This window comes from Ambystoma mexicanum, chromosome 2q (assembly GCF_040938575.1).
Source record: "Ambystoma mexicanum isolate Mex_15411 chromosome 2q, UKY_AmexF1_1, whole genome shotgun sequence".
Classification (NCBI taxonomy): Eukaryota; Metazoa; Chordata; class Amphibia; order Caudata; family Ambystomatidae; genus Ambystoma; species Ambystoma mexicanum.
The window spans coordinates 305268651-305290257 of NC_090924.1; the positions used below are offsets into that span (position 1 = coordinate 305268651).

The window sequence follows — 21607 nt, forward strand, 5'->3', positions numbered from 1 at the left end:
GTTCCTGGATCATCACTGTTCTATATGAAAGAGACACGCACATTGGTCCCACGGTGTTGTAGCTCTATTCTTATTGGTCGTCGGTGCGGTTACAGTCAGACACCCGAATCCGTTCCTGGATCATCACTGTTCTATATGAAAGAGACACGTGGTCGTCTCGTTTGTTGCTTTTTGTAGCTGGTTATGCAGATGACTCAACCCACCGGTTCCAGAGGGAAACATGTGGTTGAGCAGTACAGGAAGAAATCGGTTAGTAAAAACAAAACAGTTGTTTTGTTGTTTTGAAACGGCACCTTAAAGTGACCTCTTGTCACCATCTTATTAATTTTATAATGTACTTTACATACAGTGAACAACTAATGAACAATGTAACAACGTTTATAGATAGCTGCTGTATTCATGGCAGTGCTGAAGATGTGTGAAGCCGTTTCAGGGAGAAGTTTGGGGGCATTCTTAATCTTTTCTCAGACCGGAACATCCGCCGCAGGCATCGATGGGTGCATAGATCATAACTGTGACAGAATGCCAACTGGTAGAGTAGGCATAACCCAAGAGTTTTTTACTTTTATTAACCGTAAAGTGCTTTAGATATTTCTGAAAGGGAGGGCTGCTAAAACAGCCCTCCCTTTTACAATGCCCAATGCCAGAATTATAGTGCACACATGTGCCATGCTGTAACCAATCTACTGACAACTGCAGCACAAGCTGTGCTGTGACACAGCAGGTTCAAAGGCCATCTGTGCATCCTTGACAGCAGCTGGGACACCAAGTCTCCGGGCAGAGGTAGCACTTTAACGTATGCACCTCGGGTGTAAATTATATAATTGTCTGCCTTAATCAGTCTGGTGACAGGTAAATCGCGAAATATAAGCCATGCTTGGTTGTGACATTATGAAGCTACATCCATTTCATATCACACCAGTGTCAACTCTGTGCATGACTTTACTATTACAGGCCTGATATTTATTGGTGTCTAAGCTAACCGTCTCCACAGCTGCCATGTGGAAACATATCTATGATGCTGCCTCCTTTTATTCTCCAGTAGGGAGGGACACAACTTCCCTCAGGGCATAGACATTTCCCCTAGGAGGTCTCCTGGTAATAGTGCAGCACTGATGTAAGAAACCAGCCTCGCACAAGGGCGCTGATCACTGGAATGTCTTTGAAGCTGGAAAAGCAATGGAAAAGGGCAGTGATGGAATAGGCAGAGAGAAAAACTAAGCCTGCAGAAGAGTCCCACCATCTTGCTTTCTTTTAGGGCTCTTTCATTTCCTACCCCACCATTGTTTGCAAGCAAGGTACTCTAGGTCTGATGCCCTAAGGCAAAGCATTATGCGTTTAGCGCCATTATGCCTATGGTCCAGGCTGCATATGGGCCTGGTGTGACTCTGACCTAGCTACACTTAAACGAAAGTGTAGGGCATCTGAGAGGAAATGGAGGACTTCATGTTCATCCTCTGACAAACTGGCCTTTAGCCTGCTACAAAGGCAATACTGACTCTCTGTTCACACCAAGAAGAGAGTCCACATTCAAGCTCGTGTCTCTGCGGCATCTAACAACTCGCCAAACTCTTTAAAATCTGCAAGGAGCTGGCCAACTCTGCTGCCCCTCTACCCCTCCTGTTGCCTCCCAGGCTCTTTGCAATGCCCTTGCCTCTCACTTCATTTCAAAAACCCAGGACATCCTGTCCACCCTCTCCACCCAGACCCCTCCTCTCCCCTCTCCATCTGTGCCTGCTGACCCTCCTTTAGCCACCCTCCCACCATCCTTCTCGTCCTTTCCTATTTTCACCCCTGACGAGGTCGCTAGACAAGTCTGATCTATGAAAGCCTCGTCAAAACAGGTTCATCCCTGTTCCTCTAAAACCATCAAGGACCACATTGACACCCTCGCTCCGGCCCTTGCTGCTTTTTGCAACCACTCCTTTGCCTAGGGATCCTTCCCCTTCCCTCTGAAGCACTCCTTTGTGCATCCTCTTCTCAAGAAACCCACAGCTGATCCTTCTTGTCCAGCTAACTATCACCCAATTTCCATTACTCCCTTTCTTGGCAAACTCCCAGAAAAGTTGGCCATCTCTCAGCTTAACCTTCATTACAATTCTGTTGGATGTCTCCATGACCACGAGTCCGGCTTCAGAGCTGCCAGAAGCACGGAAACTGCTCTCCTGAACATCTGTGAAGATCTGCTCTCCAACCTTGACTCATAAAATTCCCTCTGTCCTCATCCTCCTCGATCTCTCTTCTGCCTTCGACACGGTCAACCATACTATCCTGGTCAACCGTCTCCGTGAAAACCTGGGTATCACTGATCAGGCTCTGGCCTGGCTGACCTCTTTCCTCTCTGATCGACCCTCCCAGGTCCAACTTGGGTCCTTCCTTTCATCTATCTTCCTCTCTACCTGTGGTGTTCCCCATGGGTCTAACCTCTCGCCTTGGCTTTTTAACCAATACCTGGCAACTCTCGCCCACTGCATTGCCACTTTTTTCTGCTCAAATTTCCAGTGCTAGGCTAATGACACTCAACTCATTTTCAGGCTGCCCTCTGCCACCTCCTCTCCCTCTCTCATCTCTGATTGCCTAACGGCCATTGAAGATTGGTGTTCCGCCAATGATCTTTGTCTGAATGCCAGCAAGGCGGAGATCCTCCTCATCGGCACACCTTCACCATCCTTTCCCCTCACTCTCTGGCCGGCCTCCTTTGGCCCTCTTCCTACGCCCACCTGCGAGGATAAGAATCTCGGGGTCATCTTTGACTCCGACCTTTCCTTCTCCGCCTACATCTCTGAGGTCTCTAAAAAGTCAAATTTCCGACTGCTCCTCCTCAGAGGTACTCTGCCTTTCCTCTCCTTCCCCCAGAAGCTCATGGTATCCCAAGCTCTGGTTCTCTCTAGCTTGGACTATTGTAACAGCCTCTTTCTAAATCTACCTGCCTCTACTCTCCGCCCTCTGCAACTAATCCAGAACAGGACTGTGAGACTTGTCCTTGGCCTCAAGCCCTGGGATCATATCTCTCCAGTTCCGAAATCTCTCCACTGGCTCCCAGTGGATGCACGGATTAAATTCAAAACCCTCTGCATTGTCCACAAGGCTTTCTGGGGCCTGGGTCCAAAATATCTTCAGCTATCCCTCTGCAAATACCTCCCCTCTCGAGCTCTTCGCTCCTCTACCTCCAACTCCCTCAGGGTCAGTCGTTTTTCAAAGAAACAAGCTGGGGGTATATCTCTGTCTTTGGCTGGGGCCTCCCTCTGGAATAGCCTCCCTGCCACTCTAAAACTTGAGGAGAACCATCTCCAGTTCCGGAAGCACCTCAAGACCTTCCTCTTTTCTTCTGCCTTCGCTCCTCCTCTCCCCTGCTGATCTGTTCTCTCTTGGCACTGTGCACCTGTCCACCCTCTGTCCTTCGGGCTCAGGTACCTGCTCACTCTGCCACCGTCCCACACTGCCTCCGGGCCACCCCTTCCACTGGGGCCTGTATCTGTACCCATACAGCCCCCCTTTTTTCTTCTGCACTTATCAGACCTACCCTACCTGCTGCCTTAAACCTAGCACTTGCAAATTGCTGGCTGCATTACCACTGTTTGTTGCCTTTATTATTTATTATTGTTATTTATCTGTTTTTCCTCTGCTTCGCACTTTCCACTTCTCCCTCCTTCCATGCACTTTCCCCTCCCCTCTCCCATGCACTTGCGCATTCTCAATGTCACTGGGCCTAGTAAGATCGCTGTTTTGTTCTCCCCTGTTCCCCTCCCTTGCCTTGTCGCGCTCTGAAACACTTGTGTACGAGCACGATAGAAATAAAATATCAATCAATTGGTGTTATATAAATAAAATAAAGAATAAAGGTTGTTAAACAAGGCTTTGACCCTTACAGCAGACTTGATTTGGGCCAATCCCCTGTGGCATTTTGCCTTTAAGATGGGAGGAACACCATGTCATTCTTTGGTTCATTCCTGTACTCTAAGACGATCAAGAAGAATACACTTTAGAACCTCTTTTGGAGTCCATTCCAAAGTCCTCTGCTTGAAAGATGAAAAAATAATTCATCCAAGGCAGAGGAAAGCTCTGCTCTTTAACCATCTCCATGGCACATTAGGGGACTGCTGTTGGAGCTACAAGTAAGCTGCCCAAGACAGGGACGCACTATATCCTGCACACCCATAAACTGGAAAACTAGACACGAGCGGAAAGCAACTTACTTTGCAGAAGTGGAAATTACAAATGTTAAGGAATAGGTTACAGGTTAAAGCAGCATCATGGAACAACATACCCTTTTGCCTTAATACCTTAACCTCCATAGTTGGTACAAAATACCTTTTTTTTTTTTTTTTTTTTAAAGCGGGCCATAATTAATGCACAAAGAAAGATGAGCATGTTAAGCTGGTTAACAGAAAAAGAATAGCCAGTAGCGCAGGAAGAAAAAAAAGACTTTCTCAGAAGGGCCGACAAACACGAACAGAAAGAAAAAAGGAAAGGACCACCAAAACATTTAAAAAAGAAGAAAATACCAAAACATGCTTCAAACCTAATATCCCACAAAACATGATATAAAGAAGATCAAAATGAATATCTTGACAGAATTACAAGCAAATAATCTTTTCAGTATTTTCCATACAATTTGCTTTTCAAGCCATCCTAATATAAATAAATAAATAAGGAATTGAAAAGTATATAAAATAAATTAAACAAAACAGTTAAAGTCAAAATATTCATTTATGCCAGACGGAGAGGTTACTGATAATTTTTTTAAAAATGTGTCGAGAATGCTTCTCTTTGGAGTAATCTTTTCAAATTGTTACAACCTTGAGTCCGTTTGCAAACAACTTCCAGAGTCAGAAGTTGAAGTCATCAGATGTTATCATGTGATTAGTCAAAATGTCTGCACACTGAGGATTTCTGGTTCTTTGTTTGAATCTGTGATTTATGCTTATAGCAGCGTTTTTTAGTCTTCTTTGCTGATTGTCCAATATAAAAAAGGCCACGTGAACAACTGCTTCCTTAAATCACATTTGAGATATGAGTTTCAATCAGTTTTCCATTTTTGGATGCCTAATCGTTGGACTCTTGGACGCTTTGTCAGATTATTACAGTGACCATAGTTAAGACACGTTTATGTGCGTTTCATTTGAATCAAAAGAAAAGTTCCAATTAACAAAAGGATTCTCGGCCTTATTCAAAGGTTCTTAAATATTATTGCTGTGTCTGTGGGAATGGATTGAAACCTTATGTCATAAAACACTCAGTTGAGAGTCTGCTTAAAAAAGATTCCAAAGTTTGTAAATTGTCTTGATGGACTCGCTTTTAGTGGAGTATGTACTCGAATGTGTATGAAGTACCTTATTGAAATTTAAAAGTAGAATCAGTACTTGGGGTTATGGTTACTATGTGAATAGCTGACACTGAATTAGTATCTCCAAGGACTGGAAAACTGACTGTTATGCCATTTTGCAACTTGTGATACTTCAAATATTATTTACAGTAGCAGATGTCCATGTGCTCTCTGTTTATGTTGGACAAACAGCAAAGAAGGCTAAAGGACACTTTTTACGAAAATCAATCACAGATAAGAATCTGTAGCCAAAAATCCGAGTTGTCCAGACATTTTTGCAGAATCTCACTACTTCAATTTATGATTATCAAAGTTGCTTACTTGTAAGCTGACTTGAGGTGGAAACAATTTAAAAAGAAAAAAATTGCACCTCACTACAACTTACGTTGTTCCCTTGCGGAGGAGAGAGCAGTGGAAGCAATTCTAATCTGTCACCTTCTTCCCACCAAGTATAAAGAATAGTTGAAGCCTGAAGCCATCTGACTTTCGCTTGTGCAGTAGGGAGTAGTGGATACCAGTACAACGCCCCCAAACTCCTAGGAGATGACAGTAGAAACTGTCTTACACTCATCCTAGACAAAGAGACATAGATGCCTTTTATACCCCTCACCCCTCTTGCCCCAAAAGGTGTAGTGGAGGCCACCCTCCTTCTCGGCTCAAGGTGGTCCTTAATGACCCAAAACACCCACGTTTTATAGGCCTTTTTAGGATCAGAAAATTCGGTAGAAGCTTATGAAAAAGTGTTAGATGGGCCAGTGTTTTTCATTTCCACTTGTAACGTGCATTTCCTTAATTTTCATTCGAATTTTCAGGGTGACAAATGCGGAATGGATTGATGCTTGGTGAGTTTCAGGGTTTGTTTAATGGAGCCATGCAGTGTGGAGAACCTCGCCATCCTCTACCAAAGTTCCAATTTCATTGTCCTGAACAAACACTGGGATATTCGCATTGACAGCAAGATGTGGTATGAAAAGGTGACTGTCCAGAGCCAGCTGAAGCACAGGTTCCCTGGCCTCTCTGATCCCGAAACATATTATGGCTTCCGGTGAGCAGGGACTCATGATTATTTTGATGTTATTGCATGTTTCTCTGTTTAGACTTTCTCAGGGCACATTTGATGATTTATTGTTGTTTCATATAAGTGTTGTTGGATATGTGTGAACTGTTGTCTTGTGGGTAGGATTGTATTATTCTCTTTAACAAAAAAAGGAATTTCTGAACTAAAGCATGTATCTACCAAGGTTACTGTATGACAGACCAATATGCATATCTATTCAATCAAATAACACAATCAGAACATGCTCATCCTAATACTGTGCCACAAAATGTCATTTTAGTTGCTATGCTGAAGAATATTGCCATCGGAATCACTATTCTTCATAATGTGCCCATCTTAAGTACAGGATACAGTTTAGCTATCAGAGTTACTGCTCCAAAAAGCGGAAGTGGGCAGAAGTGGTTTGTAGTAGTACGCGGGGGTCGTGGCTGGGGAGGCGCTCACATGCGGTCAAGTAAGTGGAGCCCTATGTGCACATTCATTGCAAACTTTGCAGCTTGCAGAGCGAATGCTCTGTCCTCGTTGTTTCTCTAGGGGAGCGGCGCTGAAGTTCATAATACTGCATGGCATACCCTGCCTCTGCCTACATCTATGTTTGTTAGACGGAGCATTGATGCATTTAACTTTGTGTGGATTGAGCCCTCTTTGTACACTGCTCTGTAAGCCTTAGAGAATTTAGGGTCCGATTCATGGAATAATTTGCCCGGAAAATAGGGCACCTGCGCACGCTTAGCTCCCATTTGTCTATTCACGAAACACAATGCGCAGTGCTTACCAGGGACTTGAAAGGAATCGGTACCGGTGAAACCCGTAACTGCGACTCCACGAACGCCTTGCGCAAGACTCCCAGCGAAGGGGCAGTCGGGTCTGCGCAGTCACCTAAAAAGGGGGCGGAACACATTGAATGGGGAACAAGTGAAAATGTGGGCGTTACAAGGGAAGTCGCACAGTGAAATCCTCGCAGCGCCCATATGCGCGCTGATAACCCGTATTCATGGAATTGAACAGGGCTCACCAGCGCGCAGAAAAGGGCATGTAAATCCTGAAACACGTACGCCACGCGATAGCTGGCGTAAACGTCAACGAACACAAAAACAAATGCATAAAAAGCCAGCGCGATCAACAAATGCACGCATACAGCTACAATTAATGTACCATTTGTCGCAGCAGTGATCGTGGGAGGATGGCCAGGGCCCAGATTTTTCTACCTAGGATCTGCCGTTTTAGGATGCCTGATGATCAGGTCTATGGCAGGTATATGTTTCCACCTCATATCATATTAGACCTGGTCACGGAGTGGGAAGATGACCTTACATCACCCACCCTGTGCTCCCAAGCACTGAGCACCTTGGAAAAGGTGCTCAATGTACTGCATTTTTTGGCCACTGGGTCATTTCAGCAGACAACTGCCACAGTCGTGGGCATTTCACAGCCCACGCAGTCACGCTGCCTACACCAGGTATTGGCAATAATGACTGCACACCCCTCAGTCCGCAGGCACATCTACATGCCCAAAACACCTGCAGAAAGGCAGGCCATGGTCCAGGACTTTATGGGGCGGCGCACTTCCCTAAAGTGCTGGCTGCCATCGATTGCACCCATGTGGCTCTACGTCCACCTAGGGCTACAGATCACATATATTGTAATCGCAAGCACTGGCATTCCATCAATGTGCAGTTTGTATGTGATGCCAAGGGCATCATTACTTCTGTATATGCCAACTATCCAGGGTCCACCCCTGATAGTTACATATTCAGAATGTCACCCCTACACCTGGCCCTGGAAGCTGGCAGGCATGGCAACACATGGCTCATTGCTGAGTATAAATGCCCCTGCACACGCATTCATGTCACACACAGACAAATACACACCAAAAATGTTCACCTCTACAGGGGACAGTGCCTACACTCTGAGCACCTACATGGTGACACTAATACGGAACCATGCCACACCGCCGCAGGTAAGAAACAACACAGCCCACATTGCAACTCGGGCCATAATGGAGCGAACACTCGGAGTGCTCAAGTCACGTTTCCGCTCCCTTGACTACTCTGGTGGTGAGTTGCTATATGTACCACCACTAGTCTGCAGGATAATTGTGGCAGCATTTGTCCTGCACAATGTTGCAACACGGCATGGTATACCGGTGGACATGGTGGGGTCCCCACATCCACAGGCACGCCACTTGCGTATGGCTGGCCAAAGGACACATGGAGAGGCTGCCCTACCCAGCTTGTGTCTACTTTTTTCACCTAAACACCATCCCCTGCGGAGTGCACACGACCATGCCACATTTCATGTGCCATTCAATGATGACAATGGGCCAATCAAAAGTGCCCACAAAACCGCCCTGAGATTGTCCCCCTGAAAGTGCTAAATTGTGTGCATCCATTACAACTTAAGACATTCCTCCCTTACCACCACAAGTAACACACTGACACCACTACCAACATGCAAATCCCTGAAGTAACTCACCTCTCTGTCACTCAAGCCATCCCATATGTCATGTAAAATTAATATCATACTGTGTCACGGTATGGCACATCAGGTAAAGGGATCCACCAAAATGACTAATGCATAAGGCAAGTTTAAGAAAGAGCTCAAGGGGTGAAAAATAACACTTGTACAGTACTGAAACCATAAAAGTCACTCATGTCTGCCTCTGTGCATGTCACACAATCAACAGTGATTATGTTTGATGATGAAGTGTCTAGTTAATCAACTGCATGAATTTGCCACCATGCAGGCGTGAGGACAGGGTCGAACAGACAGACGCCGTACCTGCTTGGTGCTATCATAAGGAGCAAGTGCACAGACACTTAGAGGGGTGTGGTATTCTGAGGGTGGTAACAAGTTCAGGGGTGTTTCAAGTGCAACCAGCCAGTGGATGCTCAATTAAGTGCTGAGGGATGCAACTCTCTTGGGTCATTCCGAAAGTGCATTGATGACGACACCCGTCCAAGTCACGCAGGCAATTGCCCCAAAAATTGCTAGGGGTGACAGGGCTGTATGAGACCTTGAGGTACATCAAGCAGACGGTCATCAATCACCAAGCACAAAAGGAATGGAGAGAGTGAGAGAGCAGAGGGATTGCTTAGCAGGGAAGAGGGAGAGAGAAGGAAGAGTAGAAAAAGAAACACATGAGAACTTCATGGAATGTAAGGATATGAGTCCCCAAACAGAGGGCGGCAGGATGGTTATCCCAGAGGTTGGCCCCTGTTGACGATAAATATCCCCTTAAAAGTGCTCCATGAACAGCTGGCTCACCTGAAGAAGGTCGGAGTAACATGATGAAATGGCTCTGGAGGGACAGCATTGAGGTATCAATATTAGCAGATAGGGAGTATGCTGGCCTCACAAATCACAGTGCACAGTATATACTTCCTATGACTCGACGCTGTCTGCCACGGTTAGCCAGTAGAGGACAATCATTGGCAGACAGATGTGGTCCCTGGCCTTGACGTCAAACATAATACTTGCAGTCTTGTTCGGAATGAATTACACAGGGTGTTCATTGGAAGCATGGAGTTGGTTCAATAGGCAGTAGCAGTAGTGTAGCCTGGAGAGTACCACAGCATGTGTAACATTGCACACCTGGGTGATGAATGCCACCCTCCAACAATAGGGTTTGAGCAAAAGGCAAAGGCAAGTAAATCCAGAGTGAACACACACGGTCCCCTACTCCCATGCAAACACCACCAAAGTGTCCTCAAATGCCATGCACTCACCTGTCTGTGGAACTCACCTGCCTTGCATACAATGCACACCATCGGGAGACGCTTTACCTAAGTGGAATGCAATGCAGAGTAACAGCACATACATGATCATAATTGATCACAGAAAGAAAACATGTAAAGAACATAGAGTGCTAGAACAACACAGGGTGACACAGGGTGAATGGTCATCGATATAGATTTGTACAGGAGTACAGTGTACCACACCATAGAAAGGGAGAGAGAGAGAGAGAGAGTAACACAGAGAGTGAATAACAAGGAAATGACATATATCAAGGTGTCCATGGTCTGGCTACCAGATGTACAATGACATGCAGCACAGCACAGTCGGTGCACCCATTGAGGTATCCACATAGATAGGTCACACGGTGACAAAAGCTATAATCGAATTACCATACCGCCATGTGAGCATGCTAAGGACAGATAAAACAACCAACACATGCAGCAAATGTGCCCAACAATGAAGCATGCCCGACATGCAAGACAGTGCAAAAGCTTACCAAATTACTGTCTGTATGTTGTAAATTCCACATGACCTTCACCAGTAACTGTGTTCCCTAATTCGACAAAGGAAGGACAGTGTCTGGTGGAGGGCATGAGGAGCGTGGACTCAGAATGGTGCAGGGTATCTCACCCGGGACACCACATCTCAGATTACTGGAATGACATGGGAGAACATATTAAAACAGCCATTGTGCATTACCATTGACACAGCACACGCGTGCTACGGAACAACAGACCTATAATTACCTGCACATGCCAGCCTGTGCACCCCCATGCAAACATGCCCGAAGACTTCACTACCCATGCCTGCACATGTAGTCCATGAGGAGTTAATGGCACACCTCATGGGCAATAAATACATAAATGAGCAAAGAACACAACCAGGAAATGGCAAAACAAAATCTGATATGCTGACATCTGGCCAGGGGGGTGAAAGAAAAAGAGAAAAGAATCGAAATGTCCATCTTGGACCAGGGGTGCGAGGGGTTGTGGGGGCCCACCCAGAAGGGGGGAGGGGCAAGGTGCACGTCAACTCCCACATGGGTGGAAGTTGAAAAAACAATTCCTTCAATGGGCTCATGGACCGCACGGCTATCTGGGATTGGGAGGGCTGTCGCTGTTGTGGCCACCTTCCTGTGTAGAATCTGAAGGTGTGGTAAGGGAGGTTGACTACGTATAGCCCTGGCCTGGTCCTCAGTGGCAGCGGCCAGGCGGAACTCGGATGAATGGATCATGCAACATGAAGCATCAGAGGTCCTCATGCAACACCTTCCGGGATGCACAGATTTCTTCTGAGATGGTCAGCCCCAACAGTTGCATCTCCTGTTGATACTGTGTACTGTGGGTGGCCTCTAGCACTTCCATTGAAGCTCTGAGGGCCAGGAACTCTTGCCTCGGGGCTTCCCTGTGTGCCTGACCCTCTGCAAACGGAGATGCCTGCAGAGATATCAGATCAGCCCGCCGGCTCCTGCTGCCTGCCTCCATGTGCAGCCTGTGTGAATGGCATGTGGACCGCAGTGCCTGCAGCTGGTGCTCTACCTGTGTTTCTGGGGGGATCATGGAATTGGCCACCCTATCCATGCCCTGAGCCAACATCTCATAGGAAGCACCATGTTGTTGGGCAATAGTATACATGGACTGCTCCCACACTGTATTCCCCAGCCGCCACACGTCCACCACGTGTGCGGCCCCACACCTGCCTGACCCTTGGGAGCATTGCCCTTGATGTGATGCCACTGTCTGCGGCTGCACGACTGCATCCCTCCCTTGGTCATCTTTCCCAGGACCAGAAACCAATACTGTGGAGCGTGGCCTTGCAGCCGTAACCACCACAGACAGACGTGACAACACTGATTGGCCCTGTGAGGGGACATGACCCCCCTGTAGATGCACTGGCTACTACAGCTACAACACTTGATGCACTCACTTCCGACAGCAAAGGGGAATCGACATCGTGTTCACCACCAGAGCTACTGGTTTCATCGGAGTGGGTTACATACTCTGACATACCCCGGATGGCCTGTAGCACCGATGGATTGTCATGGGCTGCCACAACACGTCCTCCACTGGTGCTCTGTTCCGGCTCAGGCTCCCGTTCCTCCCGTACCTCCTCCCTCTGCATCTAGTGGTTCATCACCTGCACATGGACATATAAAGACATGAACAATCATGTTAATTGCATCGACTCATACATAGGTATCACAATGCTGTCCTGCAACACATTGCCATGAATGTTTCCATGCCATAGTTTGCATACACACAGTATGTACAAAAAGCTCACAGATCATGCCATATGCAGACTTGCCACTACATCCCATATCCCTGACCATGTAAGCACTGCAAACATTGCCAACAGACATGTATCTGTGTACATACATCCTGTCCCATGGCACTGCAAACAGTAGACAAAAACATGCTAATTGTGACTCATCAAGTGGATATGCAACAGGTCATTAACGTACATGCGAACATGTGCACACATAATCACAGCCAAGTCCGCTACAATTACATGCAACACCAGTGTACCACTGGCACAGGGAGTGTACACAATGTGGAAATGCCCAGAGTGTCGAGTCCCAGCTGTCTGATGCGGAGAGAGTAATGACACGCACTGGGAAATAGGAAAAGGGGACAGTGACACACAAGAGGGACCAGGCCATGGACCCATGGAGTGTGTGTTGAGTGTGGCAGATCAACAGGGATGGCTCCTGACAAATTTCTTACAAGGGGACAGTGCCATAGCTGCGGATGGGATTTGCACAGCGTAGTAGAATGCTATGTCACTCATGGCACAATGTCACGCCCGATGCCAGTGCACATGGAAGGTATGGGTAGCATGAAACCACCCACGGACATGTGTGTATGGACTTTCGACTACATTCAGTGCATGATGTGTAGCACGTGCTTCAGACACGAGCACTTGACTAACATCACTGATGAAAATACCCAGATGCCACGGTGTTGGCATGCCGGAAATGTCATTTTGTATCTGACGGTTGATGATGACTACTGTCCCAAAGCCAGGTTCAACAGATGTGCATCACATGGGTTGTATGCACTCTGCAGTACACTAAGCACAAGTCAGTACACCATGACATGGTTCGCCCATGGCAGTCATACAAATGCCGTCAGAAGTGCTACACAATCATACTAATTTATTTTTATCTACATACACATATTCAGGATGCACAAGCTTCAGCACTCACCGGACGTTTCCTCGTAATCTGGCAGGCCTTCCATGCCTTGCACCTGATCCACATGAATCAACTTGCTCATGGCCTCTTCATGTGCTGTGAGCTCCTGCTCCTGTGGTGACCCCCCCCCCCTCCAGTCAGCAGAGGTGAGGTTGGCACCCAGCTTTGGTTCGACGGTGGCGGTCATTCCACTGCTTCACAACCTCATGAACGGTGCGCCTCTCATTACCCAAGGCGTTGATGCCATCCGTGACTCGCTGCCAGTGGACCATACGCTGAGCAGGCATATGTGTGTTTCCCTGGCTGCGTGAGCCTGTCACAGTGGTTTTCGCGCACGTAGTCCACGAGGATCTGGAGTTCTTCATCATTGAAGCTCCTCTTCCTCGACGCGGCAGTTTCCTGTGCCGTGCATTGGGATTGGCCATTTTCCTGTTCTGCACGCTTTTGCTTCTTGGCATGTGGTGCAGACCCTGTTTGGCCGGAACCACTCTGGGCAGTAGGGGCTGGACCACTAGTCCCTGAAGCTCCCTGACCCTAGGGTGCTGGGGGACGGTGTTTTGCATGGACGTCCCTTCCCCTTTGAGTGATGGACAGCATCTGCCCCTGCATGTCCTTGTACCGGGGCTGTGACAACCACAGCTATTGCTGCAGATCACTGACCCTGGCTGTTGGGGACAGCATCTGCATCTGCAGGTGCCTGAACCTGGGCGCTGGGGAGAGCAGATGACCCTTCAGCTCCCTGACCCTGTGTGCTGGGGACAGCAGCATCACCTGCAGCTCCCTGGCCCTGTTGGGTGTGGTCTTCCCACTTATGGTACAGATGGATTTGTACAATAGAAGATACACCCAGCAATTATCCTGGGCAATTGGAGTGAGGGTTCAGGGTACGTGATGTAAAACGTACTAGTGTGGTCCAGCAAGGCTCAATATTACCGCTGGTGAAAACATTAGCGAGATGCGTAACGCACAGGCACCCCAGATATAAAAAATGCGTGTACGCGACCCCTCGGTAGCTCCTCTAAAATGAAAAAGCGTTACGCGATATGCTGTGGCACCCAGCAACACTAAAAATGCATACACAAAGCCCAAGAAAGCTACTGTAATGTTAATAATGGGGGTACGCGAGACACAGGGGCACCGAGAGTATGAATAATGCGTGCGCAACTCACCGTTGGCCTAAGAAAAAAAGTACATGCACGTGTGCGCAGAGGCAAATCCCCCACCAAAATAAGAAGTTTGCACTGTCACAGTAGTGAACGAATAGTGTGGCACCCCAGGAAGCTCCGAAATGCACTCGTCCAGCCACTCCAAATCGCACATGCAGTTTAATTTTCACCTACGCACTCCCTTATCCCGATTTTGAACGCCAGCGCCCAGCACGTGTCACATAAGTTACGTGATTAGGCCTTTTCCTCTGATTTCACGTGTATGCGCTAATTTCTAACGCGCACAGTAACCGTCACTCTGTTTCCGGCTGCCCACGCGAGACACATGGAAGACCCACGCTCCTGCCTGCAAGCCTTTTTACCTGCCTCCTAGTGCCCTGAGCTGCCTCCTACAAGCCATCTGCTGCTGACTACCCACTGTGTGTGTGCCTGCTGCCTACCTGCCCTGCAATTTGAATGCCTGCTGTCCAGCCATTGCCAGTGCTCCTGTCCTTGGCCCTGTGACCACCTCAGCTGATCATGAAGACTCCCAACGTGCCATTTCATCACCACTGCTCCACAGCCCAGCCCGAGGACCACTTTGCCCACCCACACCTGCCTCAGGGGTTGCCTTGACTCAAGCAACATCATCTGAGGTGAGTGGCAACCCCACGGCAGTGAGGCAGAGGGCAGTCAACTTCACTGCCAGGGAGGCTGACATCCTGGTGGAGCATGTCCTGGGGTATTATGATACCCTCTTCCACGCCCCAACGCAAGCTGGCAAGGAAGGACGGAAACTGATCTGGGACTGGATCATTGATGCCATCAACACAGAGGGGGAGGCATCCCGTGACTACCACGTGCACAAGCGCTGGGAGGAGCTGAAATCCAGGACCCACAGCAAGGCCCTGTGCTTCCTCCAGGCTGGTGCCAACCAAGGGGGGCGCAGGGGCCGGATGAACACCACTGACATGCGGGTCCTGGAGAAGTTCTACCCGGCGGTGTACACCCAGGTCAGCGATTTACAGCAACGTCTGGAGTCGTCATGTGAGTGTCCATGTGTTGCTGGCCTCCACAGTGCAGGTCAATGTATAGTGGGAGTGTGCACCTTGGGCTTGTAGCAAGTATGCTTCTTGTACGGATTTGTGTGCATGTCCCAGGCAGTGTTCTACATGTGTTCAGTGAACCATGTGTGATTTCAATGGTCTTGCTTTAGCATTGTGTGTTGTACTCCAGCATTTCACAACGTGTCACGTGGTTTGTTACATGTCTGAGATGTGCCTATGGGAGAAGTGACATATGAGGTGGTGTTGTCAACCTCATATGCATGCATGGTGTTCATGTGTGTGGCTAAAATGTGACTGGCCATCTCTCCTGGTTGGATATAACCGGCGCATCTCAATGTGTGACCTAGTCATGTTACGTGATTGCTGTTGAGGGGACTCTGATGTGATTGCTTAGCGCACTGCTTGAGGACTGTCCGGTGATGTGTGTGCATGATATGTGTATGAGCCCATGATGCATGTGTGTGTATCATGCGCTATTGATAGGTTGTGACAGTGCCATGTCCCCGGATGTGATTGTCTGTTGTGAAGGACCGACATTGCTTGTACCTGTGTGTTTTGGAGGGTGATGATGGTTGTTCCCTTTGGCAGTGTACTTCATGTGAAAATGTTTGGTGCCAAGCACACATCGGTGCAGTACCCTGATGTTTGTGTTCTATGTCTCCTTATCTGCAGTTGCGTTGGAAGAAGAGGGCAGAGACGGTGCTGTGGAGCAAGGCAGCGGGGATGCCTCTATCAGGCATAGGCACAAGGCCCAGCCACGTTCCCTTGACACATCATTATCGGGGAGCGAGGAGGCTGGTGCCGCGTCTGGACCATCGGCCAAAGCTGCTGAAGGAAAGTCCAAGAGGGCGTAGATGGACGTGGACTCCTCGACAGCGGGGTGGGGGGGGCAGGTGAGCAGACACAGGGGCCATCCACTGCGGAAGACGCTCGGGAGGCATCCAGGTTGGCCGTAGTAACCCAGTCCATGGGGTCAGGAGGGGGTGGTGAGGTGGGTGTCTACTGCGGTCCTGACCCAGGGGAGGTGTCTGTGCAAAATCCTGTCCCTGGGTTAGTGCCTGCAGCAGTATGAACCTGCTGGCATGCCCCTGGCCGGACCCATCCGCAGGTGTCGGTTGTTTCCACCTAGACCGACACCCCAATGCCTGCGGATGTTGCCATTCGGGACAGAGTGGTAACCCTACTAGTTGGTATTGGGAAGCATACCGGCGTCATTCGTGATGATGTACATGCAGGCACCTGTGTGCTTGCACATCATCACAATGATGTTTGGTATCTCCTGAACTGGCTAGTAGCATTCCTGGTCTCGAATGTGCTGCGTGGGCTGGCCACTAATGCAACCCCCTCCTCGTCTTGCTCCTCTGTGCGCCAGTCATACACCGGGGCGCCTTCCGGCCCACATACCACCAGGGCTCCCTGTGCACCAGTCCCTCCCATGTTGGTCTGTTTAGTGGAGCAAACATCCCTGCATGAGTTGGGAGTCGACAGTGGATCAGCTGAGGTGGTCACCATGCCGATCCAGGCTGCGACAGGAGCAATGGCAATGGAGGGAGAGCAGGCACCCAGGAGGAGGGCACGGGCCAGACACCCCCGGGTAGTGTCATCAGGCCGGAGGGTGTCCATACAAAGCAGGCACCAGGTGCTATGGCAGCAGCAGGCTCCGAGGAGGAAGCTTATGTGCTCAGGGCATACCATCCCAAGGGGGCAAGTATCCGGCGTCAGGCAGGACGCAAATGTGGACCTCAGATCGAGGATGTCTTCCGTGTTCGTGCGATATGGAGAACAAATCGGGGCAGAGAGGCACCAGGCTCTGGAGGTGAGTCACCATGGCCAGGGTATAGATTGCCCTGCGTCGAGCAAGGAGGCGGGCTGCCATTCTCGAGGATACTTGCAGGGAGTGGGATGGGATGGAGAGGTCCATGCTAGTGGCCCTGCAAGCCCTCGAGGAGAGAACGGCAGCCCACCTTCGGGAAGAGGACGCAGTGCTCGATGATGCCCTGGCCCGGACATTGATTGAGATTGGGGACGAGGAGGAGGTGGACTGTGGACTATCCTCCATGTTTATATTGTACTTAGTTTTTAAGTGTGTGTTTTATTGACCTGGTTCACCATGCGTTATTGCAATTTTTTCTTTCTTTTAGTGTAAATATTTTTATGCACTTGAAGATTGTTATATTTATAATGTTTACATGGACATTTAAAAAAATTTCATTTACAGTCTGTATGCAACTAATACAACGGTTAAATGTATTTATTTGTTTCTCTCACGGTCATTGTTTGTCAGTTATTTTTCCAGTGTGCCGGGTTGGTAGTCCATTTAGTAGCCCTGATTCTGACCATTGTTGGTCATGTTTGTGTTTCCTTACATGCATGTGTCATGTTCGGGGGTTATTTGCGGCGTGAGTATACACATGTGGCTGACCGGTGGTGGTGTGCGAAGTGGGAGTTTGGGTGTGCACGGTCAAATGGCGTTGCCTTTCGCATGTGCAGCTCACTGTGTATTAGCCCTCACTGTGTTTGTGAGGGAGGTGGGTGGGGTGACCGTGGGAGTGTTGCACGTTCAGGATTTTGGCACATGATTTTCTTGATGCTGTGTAACGCACATGTAGTGCGTTCCCCTTCACCAGCATGTGTTTGTTCAGTTATCATTGTCTCTGGTGTTGGTCGACCTCTTGTACTGGGGTACAATTTTGGCATTTCTTTGTTTTCACACATTGGCTGCACAATTCAGCTGTCTCGGTGCATGGTACACTGTCTGATTGCCAGTGATGGGTTTGTTAGGAAATGTTCTAGAAATAGAAGCTCAATGAGGCTGTGAGATCTGGCCAGTGTTTGTTCATGCGGCACACATCGAGGGTGTTTTTAATTCTGTCATTGTCGAACTCAGGGCCTCAATGTAACATTAACTTGTTACATGTGTATGTTGGAAGATGATTGTGGCAATTGTGTGTTGAGCAGCTGCCGCACTCATGGTTGTTGCCCAGGTGAATGCACTCATTTTGGTTTGCAGGATACATGTTCCGGTGGATGTTCTGGGTGGTGTCACAACACATCAAGGTGCACGACACACAATCGATGGACTGATGATGTGTCACTATGTCAGGGTACAGCATGCAGGTGATGTCCCATGTGGAGGGGGCTGCCTGCAGGGTGTGGTCACGGGTGATGGAGGCTGGGGTGGGGGTGTCCCATGTGGAGGGGGCTGCCTGCAGGGTGGGGTCACGGGTGATGGGGACCGAGGGTATCCCATGTGGAGGGGGCTGCCTGCCGGGTAGGGTCACGGGTGATAGGGGCTGGGGGTATCCCATGTGGAGGGGGCTGCCTGCATGGTGGGGTCACGGGTGATGGGGGTTGGGGTGGGGGTGTCCCATGTGGAGGGGGCTGCCTGCAGGGTCGGGTGATGGGGCCTCTGGTGAGGGTATCCCATGTGGAGGAGGCTGCCTGCAGGGTGGGGTCATGCGTGATGGGGACTGGGGTGGGGGTATCCCATGTGGAGGGGGCTGCCTGCAGGGTGTGGTCACGGGTGATGGGGGCTGGGGTGTCCCATGTGGAGGGGGCTGCCTGCAGGGTGGGGTCATGGGGATTTTAGGGTGTGGGTGTCCTGTCTAGAGGGGGCTGTGGCCGGGGATTGCAAGGTGTTGGGGTGCAATTTGGCTGGTGGAGGGGCACGCCTTGCGCTGTGTTAGGCATTTCACTTGCTTTTTGGTGTGCTTGGAGGCGTGTTGGGGGTGCTACTCGCGCAGCTTGCTGTTACTTGCACCACGGCTATGGATGCCTCGGGGAATCCATGAATATGCATGCCGCGCATCGAACAGACTCATTCTCGGCACATGGCCCTAGCCCCTTTTCTGTGCCCGATTCTATGAATCGGGCCATTAGTGTCTGTGTGGTTTACTGGCTGAATCTTTGGAGTTATAGAACTCTCTAAAATGGCTCAAGATTAGAGGGCTTGTATAAATTGAAATGCTACAAGTAAAGGATATCGCAATGGTTAGAAATTTGGCCAAACGGAAGAATAAAGAGCAAGGTGGTCTTGTGAATCACAACATAATATCATCCCCATTCGTGTTTTCAGCAAAGAAAGACGGTTTTACTCTTGCTATGGCCTTCACCTGGTGCAGGCGATGAAGAGTGCCAGGGCGGGAAAGGCGCAAGGAAGAAGGGGGCCAATCCCAAAGCAATAATTAATTATTATTAATAATTTCAGCCTGTCTGTAAGGATAAGGTAGTGGTCCCAGTCACACAGGAGAGTGTGTTTGGAGCATTAACGGCTATCCTTGAAAACTTGATTCTTGGAGTGCCAAGTGTCTTGGAGCAACAAGATATATAAAAAGAACCCAGGGGACTCCAGACACCACCCCTACGACTACAGTTGAGCTCCTCATAGTAAAACACCCCTCTGGTCTTTGTTGAGGAAGAGAGTGTGGTTGAGGAACATTCCTCCCCATCAACACACAATGTAGATGAAAATGACTTATTGGAGGGTCTGACCCAGGTGTAAAGACATAAACCCATTTGGTGTGACCCTCAACAGGTACTATTTATGGTAGAGAAGTTGTGTTGCAATATTGTTGGCAAACTGGTAAAACACTGGATCTCCCGAATGCCATAGCTATTAGTCCTGCAAGTAGGGAGAGTGGAAAATTGGTCAGTAGAGGGTACTCAAGCTTATTCTAATAGGGTTTATCGGATGAATGGGGGGTGGAAAGGGGTTGCATTGATCTTAAAAGTGTGAAATGTAAAAGAAATTAGTTGTGTTTGAAAGCCTCATTAGCAGCACGTAAATCTCAATTTTAAAAAACGTCTGCAAAAGAAAGATAATAAGGGCAGGAACGGTAAACGGGACATTACATCATCCAAGAAATTCTTACACAATCTGCAGTTGCCTTTGGAAGATGATGAAGGGGAGGGTTTTACCAAGTCTAAATTAAAAGAACTCGGGATGGGCAGTGAGGTGCAGTTGCATAGCCCTAAAGCCATTTTGAGTAGTATATTGATATCAGACAACCACGTGTCTATATTAACAATTGGGAACCTCCCAGAGAGTGAATTTTCCCAGTCCCCCATTGGCAAGGTAACCTCTTCCTCTATAATGCCAGAGACATTTTATAAGGGTTCTGGGGGTGGAAATTGAGTGGGGGAATCTAAGGAAACAACGACTCTTATGTAATATTTTTAAGAAGGCTGCGGCGAAAATTCCATAAACAACAACTGATGATATAGAAAATAAAGGATGATAATGGAAAATGACTTAATATTGGTGGTATGCGTAATGGGAATCCTGTTCCAATAATGAAGGAAACCAAGATTGTGTAATGTCAGACGATGAATGTTGAGGAAATATGGGGTGATGTGAGGTTAGAGAGTGGTGTCCTTAATGATGACATGAGAGGTGGCGTCACTCACAATAGCTGTGCAATGAGAAAGAAGGATGTGGTTGAAAATAAGAAACAGCAAAACAGCGTACATTGTCAAACTTTGTAGCTAAATGCGAGGGGGGAGGCTTAGCCTCGTTTGAGACAGGAACCTTTGCAAAAGGCCAGGGTCGGTATAGAGGTACAGAATCGTAGCCCGGTAGGAGTTATTGCTGGAATGCCTGTTTGATGTGGGTGGTCCTGGTACTCTTAATAGACCCAGAATATTGAGTTATTCTAAAAAAAAGGGTCTCCGATTAATAGCTAGCAGAGGGTGTCAAATTTGTCAATTCCCATAGGAATGATTGTGTAATTATCTCTATTCCCTCAAGTCTGGTTTATGCAGTCCTTTTGAACGAGGTTGTAAATCTGTGTAAACTTGGATATGACCTCCATACCCTATGACTTGAGTCAGTTGAGAAGGTGGGGGTTGTGGGCCCATCGAGAAGCCCAGGGGTGGTGTCGCAGCTGGCTAGAGGTACATGCCAAGGTGTGACTTGGAGAGTGGTGCACAGGCTATAAAGGGCTCCTTTTTGACTGATGGTAGTGACAGACGAACATTAATGTCAGCATTCCAGGACTTTTCCAGCAGTTTAAGGATAATAATCTGACTCCTTAGTCAGTCGGGCCCTCTCACATGTGTCTGCAGAATACAAGAGGTTTTTCA

At 48.4% G+C, this 21607-nt stretch overlaps 1 protein-coding gene across 1 annotated transcript in view; it reads left to right on the plus strand.

The window, feature by feature from the left end:
- The first annotated feature begins 93 nt into the window (after nucleotides 1-93).
- RPUSD1 (RNA pseudouridine synthase domain containing 1) overlaps nucleotides 94-21607 on the plus strand; it is a 124306-nt gene continuing 102792 nt past the window's right edge. Inside the window, exons 1-2 of the mRNA XM_069647271.1 lie at nucleotides 94-249; nucleotides 6139-6371. Of these exons, the coding sequence (XP_069503372.1) occupies nucleotides 6190-6371 (182 nt within the window). The 5' untranslated portion in view covers nucleotides 94-249; nucleotides 6139-6189. The remainder of the gene's footprint in view (nucleotides 250-6138; nucleotides 6372-21607) is intronic.